Raw genomic sequence first — 18,231 nt, 5'->3', positions numbered from 1 at the left:
GGGCCCTATTCTTTTAGAATCACCGTGAATCCGCCGAAGTTAGTTTCTGTACCACACAAAAGAAGAGTGATATGACGTGATCAGTTAATTATTCCAGTGGTAGTATGGTAGCACAGCATATGAAAACCATAACTCAGGCTTGCACCAGATATAGCATAACGTACTTCGCGAGGCGAGAGACAAATACTAGCATGGGAAGCACTGATTAGTGAGGGAGGCGATAGGGATGCTGTTGATTTGACTTCTGGGGAGTGAAGGAAGACCGTGGCGTTTGCTGTTGATAAGAAAGACGATGTTTTGGTTAACCGATGGAATTGGTGGATGCCGATTGCAAAAAGTTTGCACTGGTTGGACTTTCGGAAAAACCAAGGAGACCAAGCAAGTTATCGCAAGCTGAATTGACCATGAGCTAAGAGGTAGCTAGCTAGTATGCTTATCAGAAGACTGTTGTAATAATAATGCCTGAAGGGGGACATCAATGGAAACGAATTCAACCACGGCTGGGACACACCGCATAACATATAGACACCCTGCGTGGAACAAGGTGTATGACAAGTGACAGCGGATCCAATTCCCAAGCTTCAAGTCGCTAAACAAGCCCCGTTGGCTCAGTGGTAAAGCGTATCACTAGTAATGATAAGATCACTGGTTCGATTCCAGTACGGGGCAAGCGAAAAAGATTCTTTTTGCAATTTTACATTGTGGTTCAATTAATCAATACCAAATCGCGACTGCGCTTTCTATCCCAGCAAAGAAGCTACCACTTCTTCCTTTTTAGTAATACATTCTAATTATTTCTGACCTGCCTTACCTTGAGTTATATGCTCCTGGCTACAGCTGTGGAACAATGTAATGATATGCAGAAATGTAACTTCGGAAAAGAAGAAACGCTCATGATGTCAATTCCATAAGGCGGATCTGAAATCACGCTGGGCTTCTAAATCCAGGGCCGCTATGGTGCGATCCGTATGCAGTGGCTCGGACTGTAACAGTCTCCATAGACTAGACTACATACAATCATGTCCATAAGTCTCCTACGATGCATCTAAAGCACGCTCCCGCTCCAAGCCCATCTACCACTTTATGGGCACTGTCAGAGCCTACATTAAAGCCTGTAGTGAAATAACGTTGAGAATAATGAACCTTTGTGCAATCTCGACATGGCTGGAATGAGGCAAGTCCACGTCAGTTCGAGCTGCCTGTTAGCATATTGGAGGTTATATTGCTTCATCAGTTCCAACCCATCTCTTGAGTCCCTCCTCAATATCCCCGGTAGACTTAGCATCACACCAAGCGCGGAACTCTGGATAGCCGATCAACTTCCATACCCCAGTACGAGAAGCCTGGCCATATAGGCCATACTTTCTCTTCAGCTCACTGAGTGTCGTGACATCATCTAAAATCCTTCTTTCAGCATGTATATATTCCGAGCATCACAGAGGCATTTACCGGGAGATAGATCGATTGACAAGGTAATGACGAGAGATTGGGTAGAAGAACTATAAATGGGAAGACTTTACTGTGGGCACTATTTATCACAACTATGCGGACTTTAAGCCTCTAATGTTAAGTTTATTATATTTTGAACTAGAAACGGAGCTATTGTAATTCTATGAGTTCTAACTCCGCTTAGCCTGAATGTTGTGCCATGCATAGTAATTACCCTCCAAGACTAGTCTTGTATGACTAGCATAGCCTGTAGACGAGTGAAAAAGGATAGTTCTGTCTCGTTAGTAAAACGAAACCCTCTTCTAGTTAACCCAATATCTTGAAGAACTGCCTAACAAGCCCGGAATCAGAGACTACCAGGATGAGAACTGGAGAGCAGTCCTCGTAGTCCTTCAGTCCTCAAGCCCTTTTAGTGGAATACCTTCTCCCTCCTCATGGCGAGACTGCAGATTAGGCAAATGGACCCGGCCGCGATGATAGGTACGTATGCGAGTTGAATCGCTCTCGTGATGCCATGGATAGCCTCTGCCTTTACGTCAGGCTTCGCAGAATCGATGAGTCCGCTCCCAACACCAGCGAGGGCGTCGGCTATCTCGGTTCGAGAGACGTTGGGGAAGACGCGTTGGAGAGCTTGCTGGCCATAATTGACGAACAGAGCGCCAGACATTCCAGTTCCAAAGACAATACCGAGCATTTGTCCGACTGTCATGAAGCCAACACTGTAAGGGATCTCGGTGGGCTTGACTTTCATCTGGGCGACTGCAAAACCAGCTTGACAGAAGCAACCAACGCCAGTGCCGAGGATAATAGTATAGCCGTAGATCTTGGCGTTTGATGTGTGCTCATCCACGGTATCTGGTGCACGGTTAGTACTTGCAGTTAAGGTATCAAGAGAGAATGGGCGTTACTTACACATGAGAACTCCACCGATTAGCTCCATCAAAGAGCCCACAATGTACCAAGGATAGTAGTATCCTGTTCGGCCCATAAATTGACCATTCAATAGGTTGAAGGCGACGAGGAACAGGATAAAGGGTAACAGGTGGACCGATGTCTCTACAGCCGTGATTCCGCGAGTGAATTGGTAGTACAGTGGCAGGTAGAAAATGCCGATAAAGCTGCCGAACGTTGCCAGCACTAACAAGGCAGTTAGCTTGAGTGAACTAATGCAAGGGACTTTTCAGAATGCATGACTTACTCATTGTAAAAAAGAGACAAATCATGGTACGGCTCTTCCAGAAGTGCATGGGAAACAGTCGGTTCTCAAGCGTAGTGCCAATCTGGAAGATCTGCTGGAGGACAAACAGGATGAGCAAGACACCGGCTGTGACAAACAAGCCAATGCTCCTGCCTGCATCCCAGCTCCAAAGGACTCCTCCAAAGTTCATCGCCATGATGAGGCATAGGACAGAGCCAATGGATAGAGCTGTACCCAGATAGTCGATCTGAGCTAGACGGCTAGTCAAGGGGACACCAGCCTGAGGCTTGAAGTCGGGGAGGAGTAGGACGTAAATTGGACCAATGACAACCCCGACTAAGAGGTTCAGGTAGAAGGCCCATCGCCAAGTCGCACTACTATCGCCAAGCGATCCTCCAACCACAGGGCCAAGAACAGTACCAATACCCCAGATGAAACCTGTAAGGCTGAGATACTTTGGTCTCTCGGCGTTGGTAGTGGTGACTGACAAGAGTGTCAAAAGGCCCATGTACATGCCGCAACCTCCCGCTCCAGCAATGGCGCGACCGATGATGAAGGAGTCGATGTCGGGTGCGCCACCACAGAGTGCAGAGGCACCCATGAAGACAGTAGTCGAACCGATGAACAACTTCTTAGCTGAGAATGTACCGTAGGCCTTAGACCATGGAAGTGTTGTTGCGGCTGAGGCGAGGGCGAAAGAAACACCAAGCCAGGGAACGAGATCGACGCGTTGGTATGTCTCTACGACTTTGGCTTGAACATTGGCGACTACGGTGTTGTCTAGAGCGTAGAGGAACAGGGCGGAGAGAAGGGCGCAGACAACGAGGAACCACTATAATTCAGGGTTAGCAAACTCGCAAGAGGTCTGTTATGGGGCGATTATTACTACTAACCTTGACGCCATGAATGTTACGAGGAGAGGGGTCTGGTGCTGGCTTTTCGACTTGAGGTTCTCTGAGGGCCTCGTTGCCTGAAAGGTCAGGGCCGGGAGATGGTGACAAGCGAGTCTCGTCCGAGCTGTCGCCGGACCGTTTCTCCTGAGAGAAAGACATAGTGAAGAAGAGTATTAGAATTCGTACAAGATTAAAGTTTTTAAGGTTATAACGCTAAAAGACACTGTTGAACGATGAGATAAAACTCCAACACTAGGCCGTGATCTGGGGTTATGTATTTCTGACGCTGTGGAGAAGCATAAAAGTTTTCATATCTCAATTCGGAATTATCACTACCAACAACCGGTTTCAGGGGCATGAAACGATGCTTAGAAATTACATAGAAAACGATAGAAAACATGCAAAGTGAAGGGATTCAGAACCCTGACTGTCTGGCCCTATAGGGTAAAAAAAAAAAACAGGAACGAGGCGATGACGGAATCCGGCCCGTACCGTAACGTTACAGCACACTGTGTGGTATTCGCAAGGAGTTTACCCTGAAAATGGAATTTGTTCCCGTTGACCAGGGGTCGGGTGCATACGCGAGGTGACGGAGGGGCATAGGGCGCTGGCCTGATTGCGAGCCAAGTGAGCTAACACTAGTTGCCGCATTTGCATCTTGAGATCTGTCGATGATAGTTGCTCTCATCGGGGCTATTCTCCAGAGGGCTGTGGACTAAAGTGATGAGCGTCAGGGATATAAAGTTGGGTCTTTCGACCAAGAAACTAGCAAGCGCAATCAATACTCGATTCACAATCAAACTACTTGTCTCTGGTTTTGTTCCAATTTTTGTTCACATTTCTTTACAAAATGGCTGCAATTACGCAAGTTCAATCCTCTGACGGCAAATCAGCCTCTGTGGGATTTCATTACCGTCAAAAAGAACAAATTCCACCAGATTCTATCGGCATCGATCAGATTCTGGTATCTTTCCTCTTCTCCCCAATCAACCCCCAAGACCTCCTCGTACTTGCAGGTCGCTACCCAGTCAAACCGCTGCATACCCTAGACAACCAGCCTGTGCTGGGTTATGACGGCGTGGCTTGCGTCGAAGCAGTGGGTCCTCTGACCAACCCGGAGTCGACCCACATTCGGCCCGGAGACTTAATTGTTCCGCGTCGACATGGGTTGGGAACCTGGAGAAGCCAAGCGATTCTTAGCGTGACGGATGTTGTTCCCCTGTCGCCTACTAAGGATCTGCTTGGCGCATCTCTTTTGCGCATGGCGTTTCTGCCGGCTTACCTCCTTGTTGAGGATATGCGTGACTTGAAGCCTGGTGATTGGATCATTCAGAACGCAGGTTCTGGAACCATCGCGAGGCTTGTAGCGCAGTTTGCTCGCCTCAAGGGTGTTCGTACCTGCAGTGTCGTGCGAGATCGGGAGGGTGGCAGTTTCGATGCCCTCAAGGCTGATCTGCAGAGTCAGGGTGTTGAGATCGTAATCACCGAGGATGATCTCGATAAACTTGGCACGCAGGCTTCGGCAGAACTCGCGGATGCTGCTGCCAAGGGTCGTATCGTGCTTGCCATCGACGCTGTCTTTGGCGAATCCGGCGAGAGACTCGCAAACGCCCTGTCTCATGGCGGAACATATGTCAATTTCGGGTCTCTAGGTGGAGCGAGCGGAACTATTGGCCTATCTCAGCGTTTGCTATTCTGGTCAGAGGTTACGTTTCGGAACTTCCGTCTATCTGAACAGCTCAAGGCTCGGACTGCAGCAGAGCAGGAATCTCTCTTGCTGTGGTTCCAAGACCTACTTGCTAGGGGACTTCTGCGTACGCCACCCGTGAAGACCATCCAGGTTCCTCGGGATGTTGACGGCAGGGATGAATTCGAGAGGCGTGTAAAGGAGGCGGCCAATGCAGGTCCTGCTGACAAGGTGGGAAGGGTCAAGCAGGTTTTGCAGTTTGGTAGGATCTAGCTGCATATTCGCCTTCTGAGGCTAAACAGAAGTGGTGGACAATAAGATTAGGTAGTAATGTAACCCTTTCATGCAAGGAAAAATCTTTTCGAGTTGTCACATACAGTGAGATTGCGTCATGCAGTGTACATATTGTCTAACTCCGAAAGAGGTAGCATGGCTTGCCGATACCTAGTTCCTCAGCTGGATTTCGTATAGTATGTTAATAAAACAGATGTGTCACAAGAATCAAGAAGAGTTGTGATATGTTACATGGATGCCTTGGGTTTACCCGCTTTCACGGAGACAACTCCTAAGTTGGGGTTTACGACTATGCTTGATATTTCTAAACCGCAGAATAATCACTCCAAACTTCATTGTTCTGGGGACTGAAGCCTGATTAATTGGATAAGCGGCCTCGTGAGTAAAAGGAATTCTTCTTACTATATAGATAATAATTAATAATTACAAGATAAACAAAATAATTAAGACGTACTTAACTATTCGTAGTTTTCACCATATAACGAGGAACCTTAAGTTAATATTATAAGTCGTGATTACTTATTACTTTTTTGCTATAATAGACTTATCTTTATTAAGATTATGAATAAATTGCCTCCTAAAGGATTGAGTTAATATATGATTTTTGAGTTTATGAACTTGATATATCTTGTTACGACATCGTAAGCTTAACTATTAATAAATTTACTATGCTATGCTCATTAACTTGGTGTAAAATTTACAAATGGCTTAGCAAGAGAGATTAAGGCAACGTATTAAAACAATTAAATGCTGGTCGGAGCCTTGTCAATTACCCTCAGCTTTCACTATTAATCAATGTTGGTCTGGACAGTCTACTACTGGATAAGGCAATAAGAGACAAGTTACGCGTAGGAAAGCAAAATTATAAAAGATATGTGAATTAATTAACTGATTTCTTCTATGAGTCTAAGGCTACCAGTCATCCAAATCTACTTCTTTGCCTGCTCTTCTCGTTCAATGGCCGACGCATTGTACTTGCGCAGAATGTCCAGCAAGCCGGGAATAGGCTCATCAAAGTCAATTCTGGCGCTGTTCATAAAGCGAGCCAAGAAGCCGTAAATACCATTGAGAAAGAAGATCTCCGTGATCTCCTCGTGACTGAAAGCTTTTAGAGCCTCATCCATGACGTCCTTGCTGACCCTGGGTTGGCGACTGAGCTCTTCAACAATGCGGGCGATCAGTCGCTGGCGCGGAGTGAAAAGACTCTCGGGCAATGGTTCTTTGGGATTGCGAAGAGCCGCGAATTGTTCCTCTGTGAGACCGAGGACGCGTGCGACAGGCTCGTTGACATCCCACTCGTAAGGGGCATCTAGAGTGGCTGCCGTACGTAGAACAGTGGTTTGCCATTCAGAAGGGAGAATCTTTCGATTCTCACTCCAGCTGGAGGAAAGAAGAGTCATGAATGGTTTGAAGAACACATTACTGTTGGCGAGGAGCTTTGAGAGCCAGTTAGTCTATAATGTTAAAGCTTTATAAGGAAGATGCCTGGCTTACCTTGAAGATGTTCCTCTCGAACGGCAGAGTCTGCAGAGCAGCCTTGATGTCTGGCGGGGCCGTGTTGGAGTCGACGTAAGGGAGCAAGTGCTCGTTGGTGACGACGCGGTTGTCCCAAGAAGCCATGTTTCAAAATTGAGTGAAGAAGACTAACGAAGTTTGCAACAAAGCTGGAAAATGATTTCTCGTGATTTGAATCTGCTGTATTGGCTTGAGAAGTGTCTGGGAAAATCCCTATATATACAAAACTACTATGTAAGACACAATGTAACGTTTCATTCATCTACCGTAACGGCAATCATAGCGAGATCAACATGCCGCCATAATTCAGGCTTTCTGAGTATCGTAGTCTTGTCATGGCCTGGGCTGCATACGACAACCCCTGGTTCAGTCAGCTCATGGGAACATTTCCTGCCCAGTACAACAAACACTGTGTAAGATTAGCGTCGCCTCGGAAGCGGGCCGCTTCTAGCACATCCTCTAGCTGCATATTGCTAGAGTGTGACATCCTTCGGGATAAAATTGATGCAGTCACATTCCTAAAACTTGCAAAGTTCATGTACATTAACGATTTGGGAAACATTTTTCGAGATGCAGGCTTCGAACTAGTTTCTTAGAGGTTCGAAGGATTCTGATCCTTCACTTCTCACCCACCACTGCTTTCTGCAGAATGTGATATCGCCACTTGTGAAACACATCTTATGGAGCCGCAATCACGAAATGAGGACACGAGTAATTGAAAGGATTGAGTATGCAGCCGTTGATTCAATAACTGCCTTATTTGGTCTTCAATGTAACCCACGTGGCGTCAGTGAGACTGCATAGATCGTGGGGGCCGTAAGCGAACGCCTTGTTCAACCCGAATACTACCAAGTCACAACATCCAGTACATACATCATCGCCACTTCCAAAAAGGGCATAGTGCGCGTCTTACACAAGTTTTGTGAGGTTATTCCCAAATGTTTTGAGTAACGTGTAGCAAGAAACGTATGACGAGATGTGTTCTACTCCTTGTAGGGCAGGGAATCCAATCCTTCGGGAGAACGTTCGGCATGGCCGCATTGCCGCTCTGCTTACTTGCAGATACTTGCAGCAGAGAAGGCAATTGAGCCCGAGTCCTTGTGTCACCACATCGGGATGTGAAAAGAATTTTTCAAAGACACGAACGAAAGAACTGAAGCAGAGAGAAGTGAAGGATATTTAATATAAATAAGGGAACAATCTTGTAGAACAACTATCAATCTCATTCAGTATCACAAGCATATCTTCCTCATAGATCAAAAGCACTTAGAATTAATATTCACAGCCTCTTTTGTTTATCCCCTTAATAAGTTAATCATCTTTCATCATGAAGCTCTATCATCACACTGAGAAGCATGAGGACTTCTTCCTCCCCTACCAACACGGCCTCAGCCTCAAGCCTGTCGAAGCTCTTGTCAAGCACGAGAAAGACATGGGCTTCTCAGACGTTGAGACTGTCTTTCCTGCGACTGAAGTCCAGAAGGACATTCTCAAAGAGGATGTTCAATGGGCTGAAGCAGTGCTCTTCTCTGGGAAGACGTCTGCTTTGAGCTCTGAGAAGATCTTTGATGCATGGAGATCTTTGGCATATCATCGTAAGTATTCCATTTTCTGATTGAAATCGATATGGAAGTGGTTGCTAACAGGTTGACTAGACATATGTCTTCGATCTTGCATCACCGATGGACCAACGCCGAAAGTCGTGGTCCAGCGATGTATCGAGCCTGTTCAGTGGCGCCGTCCTGAAAAAGGGTTTGAAAAGCGTCACCGAGGCTCAGCGTTCCTGACGGTTGAAGCCAACAATCGTTCTGACGAGATCAATCTCGTCCTTCACTTCCATCGGGCTCTGATCGATACAACCTCTCTTCATACGCTCAGACTCGACTGCCTTCTGCAAATTCACGGCATCCCTGGTATCGAAAGCACTGGATTTACCACCTACACACGATACCTCGCACAGCAACGCAAGGATATCGGCTCATCCAAAGCCTTCTGGTCCAAGACTCTGTCAGATATTGCTCCCCAGTCCATCTTTGGTCTTGAATCTGACGCTCTGGATGGTCTTAACCAGGACAGACATGGTGTCAGTGCCGTCATCCAGGGCTCAGAGCTAGCCAAGCTCAATAGTCTTGAAAAATCTCGTGAAGGCTCAAAGTCATGGCGTCAGACATTCCTCGAAGCAATCTGGGCCCATGTCTTGAGCGCCCACTCCGACTCAGAAGAGGTTCTTTTCGGAACTGTCCGTCGAGATGCAAACTTTGTGGGCTCAGATACTTGCGTCGGATGCCTTGACCAAACCTATCCCGTCCGGATGCGAGTTCCCACTGGCAAAGACGCAACCTTCTCTGACCTGTCTGGCTCCCTGGATGCTTACCATACGGAAGCCGGCCGTCACGCATTTATCGGATACACTGGAATCGAGGAGCAGGCCCCAGATGGCATGCTGATCGAAACAGCCGTCAGTTACAGCCAGACAACCAACACCCCCTGCATCGCGCCAAGCTTGAGGAAGTTCCCTGTCGTGTTGTGCATCAACGACGCCAGCGTGTTACAGCTTGCGATCAAATGCACGACCAAGATCCCACTGGAGAAGGTTGAATTGGTCTTTAGACACTTTGTTTCGGCAATCTTCAGTGCCGCCCAGGGCTTGAGTGCAGTGGACAGATTCCCTCTATCAGACATCCAGCTCGTCTCGGATGCTGAGAAGCGTCTCATACTATCACGATCTGTCAGCACCCGCAGGGTACAGCCTACGACTATCCCTGCTTTGTTTGAGAAGACTGCAGCTCGATACCCTGAAAGAGTTGCCGTTGACTTCCAGGGAGACGCTACCCTCACCTTCTCCCAGCTCAACAGCCTTTCTAATCATCTCGCAAGGAGACTGAGGCTCCAGAAGGGTGCTGTGTATCCTATCTTGGCTGGCAGATCTCTGGATCTGGTCGTGACCATCCTGGCGGTACTCAAGGCTGGGTCAGCTTATACTATCCTTGACCCAGAATTCTCGGTCAGTCGCCTCGAGCAAGTCGTCAACGACTGCAATGCAGCAGTGGTTCTCTCTACTCGCAAGTATATGAACATGCTCCCAAACACTGTCGACATTGAACAAGATTATACACGGCTAAGAACCGATGCCACACACTCCCTCGACAACACTGATGGCATCGGGGTACATGCCAAGCCTCAAGATCGCTGTTACATCATCTACACATCCGGCAGCACAGGGAAGCCCAAAGGTGCAGTACTCACTCATGAAGCTGCCACCAGTGGTATGCAGCACCACTCTCTGAACGGGTTGAACCGCTGGCTTCTCTTTTACAACCCAAGTTTCAGCGCTGCTCAGCGGACTATCTTGAGCACTCTTGTCAACGGCGGAACTCTGGTGCTGGCACCCAAAGAGGCACTCACTCGGGATCTCTCTGGGGTCATTAATTCGCTTTCGGTCGATGCCCTTGGAATTACTCCTTCTGCCCTTTCTCTTTTGTCGCCCAAGGACGTCCCCAATCTCAAGAGTATCACGCTCGTGGGTGAGCAAACCCCACAAGAGCTTGTGAACACGTGGTCTTCTGTCAAGGGCCTTACGCTACGAAACACCTATGGGCTAAGCGAGTGTACACAGCTCAACTTTGGAAGACCATTGACCACAGTTGATGGACACGTTCCGAACCCTCGCATACTGGACCCGCCAATTGACACGACGAGCGTCTTCATCCTTCGTCATGGTAGCACTGAGCTCTCACCACCACTTGTGTTTGGTGAACTCTGTCTCGCCGGACCACAGCTCGCGCAAGGCTACATCAACGAGCCAGGACTGACCGAAAAAGCCTTCATCGCCAACCCATTTGGTCCTGGAAAGCTTTACCGGACTGGTGATAAGGCTCGATGGCTTCCCAGTGGTCAGATCGAGATTGAAGGACGTGTCGATATGCAAGTCAAGATCAATGGGCAAAAGGTCGAACCTGCTGAAGTCGATCGGCTTTTGACGTCAATTGACGCGATCAAGGGAGCTGTGACGTTCTCGGTCAAGATTGAAGATCGCACAGTCCTGGCCACTGGTATCGTCCTTGATGATGGTACTTCTTTCAGAGATGCAGTCAACGCAGCGAGGAACCATCTCCGTGCCAACCTGCCAGTATTCATGACGCCCACTCTTTGGATCCCCATTGAGTCGGTACCCAGAAACGGAAATGGGAAGCTCAACTATCACTTGCTGCGAAGTAAGGCAAAAGAGCTCGGTTTCGCTGGCTTCGCCAAGCTCATGGAGTTAGGCCACAAAGAGAATGTGGAAGAAATGCTCACCGACGTCGAAGAAAAGATTGCATCAGTGTGGGCAGAATCTCTCAAGATTGACAGTTCTGTCATTCGCCGATCTCATTCCTTTACCGACCTTGGCGGAAGCTCCATCGAGGCCATACGGGTTGTGTCAGAGCTACGTGAACACGGTCTAGCTACTGAACTCGGTGATCTGCTGGCCTATATCTCTCTCAGTGACGTTGCTTCCCGTGCTCAGACTCTTGGTGCGGAGGATGAGCAGGACCCGACGCCGTTCTCACTTCTCCAGGACGAGAAGCTGCTCTCAGAGTTGCAGGCGAACCGTGATATTAGCGACGCTTATCCTGTCACACCCTTCCAAGAGTCCATGCTGGTATCAGTCAACTCACCCTCAGATCCATACACCTATTCCAGAACTTGGGATGTAAGTCAACTGGATCTTTCACGACTGAGAGACAGCTTTGAGCAGGTGTTCAGGTCTCGCGACATCCTGCGCACCGTATTCGTTCCACACAAACAGTCCTTTGTGCAGACCGTGAGGTCCAACGTGGAACTTCCATGGTTTGAGTCGCAGCAGCCACTAGGGGATTTCCAGCAAAGTGACGGTGTTCATCAATGGGACTTGGAAAAGCCTCTGTGGAAAGCAACTCTTACGTCAGATCAGGCTCTAGTCGTAACAATGCACCACTCGCTGTTCGACTTTTGGTCCCATGGGTTCCTGTATGATGATGTAGCGGCAGCCTACATGGGTAACCCCGTCCCTCAACGCCCAAGCTTGAGCCGATTTATTCGATACTTGCAACAAGAGCTTTCTGCCAACAGCGCCTCGTTCTGGTCCGGGTACCTCCAAGGCGCTGAAGTGCTCAGGCTGAACAGCAACCAGCTCTACAACACCAGCAAACTCGAGTTCGATCTCGGATACAGTCTTACTACACGTGCCAGAAGTGTTGGTTTGACTCTCGGTGCAGTCGTCTACAGCGCCTGGGCCATCGTTCTGTCTCGGCAGATGGGAACCAACGACATCACATTCGCAACCACTGTTTCAGGCAGAGAAGCTCCTGTCGTTGGTATCAATGATCTCGATGGACCTACCATGAGCACTGTGCCACAGAGGATCAAGCTCGATCCTGAATCTACCCTCCGAGAAGTCGCCCAGAAGACAGTTGCCTCGTTTTCTCAGCTACTCAAGCATTCTCAAGTCGGTATCGCCGCAGCCCTTAAAGCGGGTGCTATTGGTGCACAAGACATCGACACTCTCGTCAACATCTTAATTGATGCTAACAAGACCGAGAGGCCACGAAAGTCCCATGAGGTCTTCAAGATGCGTGGCTCGCGGCCTCAATGGGAGTCTGGACATGGCATGACGGTCCTGGAGATCCAAGAGTCACAGGGACAGAGCGACTCTACCATTCTCCGACTTTCGAGCAACATAGACCCTCGACGCTTGGGATTCATCAAGGACTCATTGGTCGAGGTGCTAGAGACTTTCTGCAAGAAACCTGATTCTATCCTTTCGTCTACCAACATCATGGGTGCTGCCGAATATGATCTGGTGTACAACCAACTCTCCAATCGGTCGACACTCCGCGTTCCAGAGCCAGAGTTTCTTTACAGAGCATTCAAGAGAATTGCACAAGAGACTCCAGATGCTATCGCAATTGACTTCAATAACAAGGAAACCATCACTTACGGAGTCCTCGACAAACTCGCGAATCGCTTTGCACATACACTCATCGACGCTGGCGTACAACCAGGGGATCTTGTGCCCATTATGCTTGACAAGTCCGTTGATATGATGGTCGTCATTCTTGGTACAATGATAGCTGGTGCAGCGTATGTTCCTCTGAGTCCCGACAATCCTACGGACAGAAACTCCTACATCGTGTCTGACACGTCGGCGAAACTCGTTGTTGTTCATCCTGGGTATGTCGAATTTGGTGACCACGTCAAGGAATCACTTGGGGTGAGTACGCTGGTGATGAAAGGCTATCAAGATCTCAGCTCGACGAACTCCAGAGGCGAAGATGCAGATTCCACTCCTGCTGTCCATCATACTCCAGACAACCTCGCATATCTCATTTACACCTCTGGAAGCACAGGACTCCCCAAGGGCGTCAAGGTTCCGCACAGAACCGCTGCCGCTGCCGTCACAAGCATGATACAAGTCGAAGGTCGCAACCAAGGCAGGTGGAGGACTTTGCAATTCGCCAACTACGTCTTCGACGCATCGGTTCAAGATTTCTTCAACACACTTAGCAGTGGCGGCACATTATGTATGGCCCCGACAGACGTCTTGCTCTCCGATATCACAGGCTGTATCAACCGAATGGATGTCCGTCAGGCTATCATCACACCAACAGTTGCCAAGTTACTCAACCCAGCAGATGTCCCACGATTTGAGACACTGATCGTTGGAGGTGAGCCGCTGACCTCGGACGTCATCAAGACTTGGGCGCCACATTGCAGCATCTTGAACGTCTACGGACCAACTGAGACATCCATGGTGGTAACCACAAAGCGTATCGAGTCGTTCTCAGACAGCCATGTTGTTGGTAACATTGGTGCTCCATTTGATACTGTCATGGCATTTATCCTTGATCCAAACGGCGAGACGCTGCAGCCTTACGGAGCCGTCGGAGAGTTGTGCATAGCTGGTCCTCAGGTGACAGATGGCTATATTAACCGTCCTGAGCTGACGACTGCTGCGTACGTCGATAGCCCCCAGCTTGGAGTTCGGATGTACAGAACTGGTGATTTGGCACGATGGTTACCTGATGGCGAGATCGAGTGTCTTGGTCGTAAGGACAACCAGGTCAAGATTCATGGTCACCGCATTGAACTTGGAGAGGTTGAGAATGCCATTCGGAACTCGGGTCTTGTCAAGGACGCCATTGCTGTTGCTGCCAAAGTTCATGATAAGGTCCACCTGGTTGCGTTCTGTACCTTCAACGACGATGTTGCTGCTGGAACGGATAGCACTGGCATCATCGACCCTTCCAAGTTGAGAGACACCTTTACGAATCTGCACGAGAAAATTGGATCGTTGGCGACTTATATGATCCCCAAGTTTGTCATTCCCATGGCCGATTTCCCGAAGCTGCCTTCACGAAAGGTTGACCGCAAGGCATTGAAGAAGATGCTGGATGACCTCGACCGGGATTTGTTATCGCAATGCGTGCTTGAGTCTCCCAGCCAGGGTCACACCATCGTGCCTGTAGAGACCCTATCTGAGATTGCTTTGGAGTCAGTCTGGGCGGACATCTTTGGCTTACCGACCGATCAAATCGGACGTGAGGCAAACTTCTTGGCCTTAGGAGGTGATTCTATCTCGGCAATCAGTCTCACCGGCCATCTGCGCAAAATCGGCTATCATCTCACAGTACTCGACATTCTCCAATCTCCCAAACTCAAGGACATGGCTTCTGCGATGCGAAGACTGGAGACAGAAGCAGGAGGCAGGAAGATGGTCTTCAATGTTCCCGAGAATGTCAAGGAGGCCATTGAAAGCACTGGGCTTGCGTGGAATGATCACGTTGAGTATGGTAAGTTGCCTTCTATGAATATTTAATGCATAGACCATAAAATACTGACATTTGACTCTACAGCATACCCTTGTCCACCCGGCCAAGCAGAGTTCTTGAAGCAAGGCGGTCGAGACTCCCAGATGTGGGTGCTTCAGACCGTGCGACGCATGACTGGTGTTATCGAGCCAGATGCCTGGATCAAAGCCACCACCCAACTGACCCAAGCCAACGACATCTTGCGCACAACCTGGCTAGAGGCTTCTCCCGGGAACTGGGTAGGAGTTGTTCTTCGCGATGCGCAGCTCAACATCACAGCTGTCGCCCTGGACTCTGAGGATGAGATATCCAACTTTCTCGAGGACTTCTGGCGAACACGCTTTGAGTTCGGCCGCCCCTTCATCAAGTACGCCATCATCACCCACGGAGATTCTTCCTGGGACCTAGTCATCAAGATGGACCACGCTGTATACGACGGAACGCTTCTACGTGTCTTTGATCAACACTTCGAGAACATTCTACAAGGCAAGCCTGTGCCTCCCCGCGTCGAGTTCCGTGATTTTGCTCAGCATGTCTTTGAGCAAGACAACTCAAGGGCACTTGAGTACTGGAAGGACAAGTTCTCCCAAGCAGGGCAGTCCTCTCAGATTCTTCGTGGTAGGGATCTCAGTGGGTTGAGTGAACCTCAGGTCACCGCCAGTTTCAAGATGAAGGTGGATACACGCGGCATCGATCAAGTGGCAAGGAACTATGGCGTCACCCCGAGTATCATCTTCCAGGCTGCTTTCACGCTTTGGTTGGCTAGGGCGACCAAGAGCGATCATGTTCGATACGATTATCTCCTCAGCGGACGAAACGTCGCACTCCCTGATCCTCAGTCCATCAACGGAACTCTAGCCAACTTCTTGCCGATCTGGACCGGAACGAGCTCCACTGAAAAGGTCTCAGATCTTCTTACGAGATTACAAGAGGACTTTTGGGCTGTCACGGAGAATGGTCTTGTCGGACTTGACGATATCTACCAGACACTGGATGTTTCACGCGCGGCTCATGGGAACAAGGTCTTGTTTCTGTCGCAGCCATTCGATCCGGTTCCCTTGGATGATGAAACAACCCGGAATCGATGGCTTGTTATGGCCAAGTCAAAGGTGCGAATGTATCAGCCGTATGCGCTTGTAGTGGAGGTATCGAAGTCCTTTGGTGATACTTCGATATTGAAAGTCATGTACGATGAGAGGGTCTTTGATCATGGGATGGCTGAAGCATTTGCTTCTGAGATCACTGGGCTAGTATCAGCTATGATGCAGGATGAAAAGAAGAGTATGACTGTTGAGGAAGTCTAGTTAGATACTCATAGATTTAGAGATTCTAGAATAATATTTAATGGGTCTTAGATCGTATTCATGGTATCGACACGCTCGCTCTAGGTGAAGGTATCATGCATAATAGCTGCCTATTTAATAAGATCTGCTTTGCTTAGGAGCATACCGAGACATTAACAAAACCCCAAGCAAAAGAAGGCTGCTGCATACGATGAACCTGTTCTCACGGCTTTCATCTCCTAGATTCTATTGTGAGCAACTATACCTGCAACTCAAAGGTTGGGATGGAAGCAACATACCTTCATTAACAGTAGTCAGACACATCACGGTGAAGACATTGAGTGGAACCCTCATCAATCCGTACACTCGGCCTCGTCGCTCCTCCTCAAGAAGCCGGTCTCTCAAGTAGGCCATACTCGGATAGTACAGTCCGACACATATCTCGAAGAGGCAAAACGCCCAGAAACGACTCAACTCGTCTCGGAGTAAGATTGTCAACAGAAGAGCCGAGGCCGAGATGGATGACGCAAGTTGAATTGTGCGCGATGAAAGTTGTATCGAGTTTGCCTCGCGCGAGGCATAGAGGAACGTGAAAGAGCCCAGAGACTTTGCACCCATGAGACTCGCAAATATGGTACCGAAAGGAGGGTTTGCCCATATCCTTTCATGGGCTCGCGCTGACATGATTGCCTGGGGCCAAGAGTAAAGCATAACGCAAATAGAGCCCTCGAAGAAGCACATGGTCAGTGTGAGAATAAGCAGACTCGGGTCTTCTACTCATATTGTCAGCTGTATTCGACGGCGGGAGGTCGTAGCTACATACTCAAAAGAGAGATAGCGCTGGCTTTCCCTGAGGTTTCGGCCATCAGGGACCTGCCTGGTGTGCCACAATTCTCGGCCTGGAGTTGCGTTAGCAACTGATACAAATTGCACTGCACATAAAGGCAGACTCTACCCAAGATCGAGTGATAACCATCAGTGCCAAGCTTAGACAGACGACACTCAGTAAGAAGGGGGCAGTATGTGAGCCCAAGGCATTCACGGCCGCTTGAGCTACGATGCCACTTCCAACAGCGACAAAGCCATTTGTCACAGCCATCATGCTATATATCGTGCTCAAAGCAGTCCCACGGTCACCAAATCCTTGTCGTTTATACTCAGCGGTCATCCAACTCTCAAACACCGAGGACAGCAAGGTAGTGCAAAGTCCGGCCAAAACTCTTCCCGCAAGCAACAGCAGTATATTCCCGCTGAGCATGGCGACACAGGAAACTGAGTAAACCACACAGTAGCATTGGCACATGAACCTTTTGCCATACTTATCCGCCAGCGACTCCACGAAGATAGCGCCTATTCCAGCGGAGACAAAGCCGGTAGCAAAGAGAGTCGCGATGACAGGCTCTGATAGTTTATGGGTATTCTTCAGACAGCTGTATAAATAAGATGCCTACACTCGACCATTAGAAGTTAGGTATCATTCTATTTGGTGTTGTCCTTGTCATTCAAAAACGCACCTGAAGCCATTCTGCAGCCATCGCCAGACCATAAACCCACAGAAACTGGTTGCGGAAGTTATAATATCTGTCACCAGTGGACTCATGATCAATATCGTGGATCTCATCGTCGATCATATCAAGTCGATTGGCCTCGTCCGCCGAGCCTCGAACCAGCTTTGATGTCACATGTCTGTGATGCCAATAGGGAGCAAAAATGAGAGGTATTGTGACAATGATGAGAGTGATGGTGTAGTGATCCATAACTTGCCGACATGTCGGGATGTATTATGAAACAAGGACTTCAATACCCAAAAAGTCGTGTATTACAGGGAAAGGCTTGGAAGAAAAGGCTAAGAAAATTGGACGATGCCATCGTGGGAATACGAGACGGGGGCCGTGCAGAGGCGTTGACGTTTCATGCAGTACCCCTGATGTCAAAGCCTAGCCCCCATTGGTCTCTGTCGTAAAACACCGAAGTGGCTCCCGGGAATCCGGCAGAAAAGTCGAGACTGTGGGTCAGAAGGATCGACGTTTATCTTAGTGCTGACGTAGGAGTCTTTGGTGAGCGAAAAAAGAAGACAGCTGAT

The 18,231-nt window shown here is 48.8% G+C and overlaps 5 protein-coding genes and 1 non-coding gene across 6 annotated transcripts; 3 read left to right on the top strand and 3 right to left on the bottom strand.

Annotated features, from left to right (window-relative positions):
- Positions 1–597: 597 nt before the first annotated feature.
- On the top strand, positions 598–669 carry FOIG_15118. The gene has a single exon. It is a non-coding gene; the product is annotated as a tRNA-Thr (tRNA).
- An 876-nt stretch (positions 670–1,545) lies between these two features.
- FOIG_15117 (uncharacterized protein) lies at positions 1,546–3,753 on the bottom strand. The gene is made up of 4 exons (XM_031216443.1): positions 3,541–3,753; positions 2,648–3,479; positions 2,362–2,586; positions 1,546–2,304 (listed from the first exon to the last, which is right to left on the bottom strand). Exons 1-4 carry the CDS (start codon positions 3,697–3,699, stop codon positions 1,859–1,861), a joined length of 1,662 nt encoding a protein of 553 aa, XP_031053887.1. The 5' UTR covers positions 3,700–3,753; the 3' UTR covers positions 1,546–1,858.
- Positions 3,754–4,323: 570 nt separating this feature from the next.
- FOIG_15116 (uncharacterized protein) lies at positions 4,324–5,500 on the top strand (the record flags this gene model as incomplete). Its single annotated transcript, XM_031216442.1, has 1 exon — positions 4,324–5,500. Exon 1 carries the CDS (start codon positions 4,391–4,393, stop codon positions 5,498–5,500), a length of 1,110 nt encoding a protein of 369 aa, XP_031053886.1. The 5' UTR covers positions 4,324–4,390.
- An 893-nt stretch (positions 5,501–6,393) lies between these two features.
- Positions 6,394–7,205, bottom strand: FOIG_15115 (uncharacterized protein). The gene is made up of 2 exons (XM_031216441.1): positions 7,016–7,205; positions 6,394–6,957 (listed from the first exon to the last, which is right to left on the bottom strand). The coding sequence occupies exons 1-2, from the start codon at positions 7,139–7,141 to the stop codon at positions 6,451–6,453; spliced, it is 633 nt and encodes a 210-aa protein (XP_031053885.1). The 5' UTR covers positions 7,142–7,205; the 3' UTR covers positions 6,394–6,450.
- Positions 7,206–8,363: 1,158 nt separating this feature from the next.
- On the top strand, positions 8,364–16,214 carry FOIG_15114 (uncharacterized protein; the record flags this gene model as incomplete). Its single annotated transcript, XM_031216440.1, has 3 exons — positions 8,364–8,631; positions 8,692–14,847; positions 14,911–16,214. The coding sequence occupies 3 exons, from the start codon at positions 8,364–8,366 to the stop codon at positions 16,167–16,169; spliced, it is 7,683 nt and encodes a 2,560-aa protein (XP_031053884.1). The 3' UTR covers positions 16,170–16,214.
- Positions 16,211–18,056, bottom strand: FOIG_15113 (uncharacterized protein). The gene is made up of 5 exons (XM_031216439.1): positions 17,663–18,056; positions 17,104–17,595; positions 16,972–17,047; positions 16,448–16,921; positions 16,211–16,387 (listed from the first exon to the last, which is right to left on the bottom strand). The coding sequence occupies exons 1-5, from the start codon at positions 17,903–17,905 to the stop codon at positions 16,284–16,286; spliced, it is 1,389 nt and encodes a 462-aa protein (XP_031053883.1). The 5' UTR covers positions 17,906–18,056; the 3' UTR covers positions 16,211–16,283.
- Positions 18,057–18,231: the final 175 nt, after the last annotated feature.

Source organism: Fusarium odoratissimum (assembly GCF_000260195.1).
Source record: "Fusarium odoratissimum NRRL 54006 unplaced genomic scaffold supercont1.47, whole genome shotgun sequence".
Taxonomy (NCBI): domain Eukaryota; kingdom Fungi; phylum Ascomycota; class Sordariomycetes; order Hypocreales; family Nectriaceae; genus Fusarium; species Fusarium odoratissimum.
This window is presented reverse-complemented; position numbering and strand designations above follow the sequence as displayed.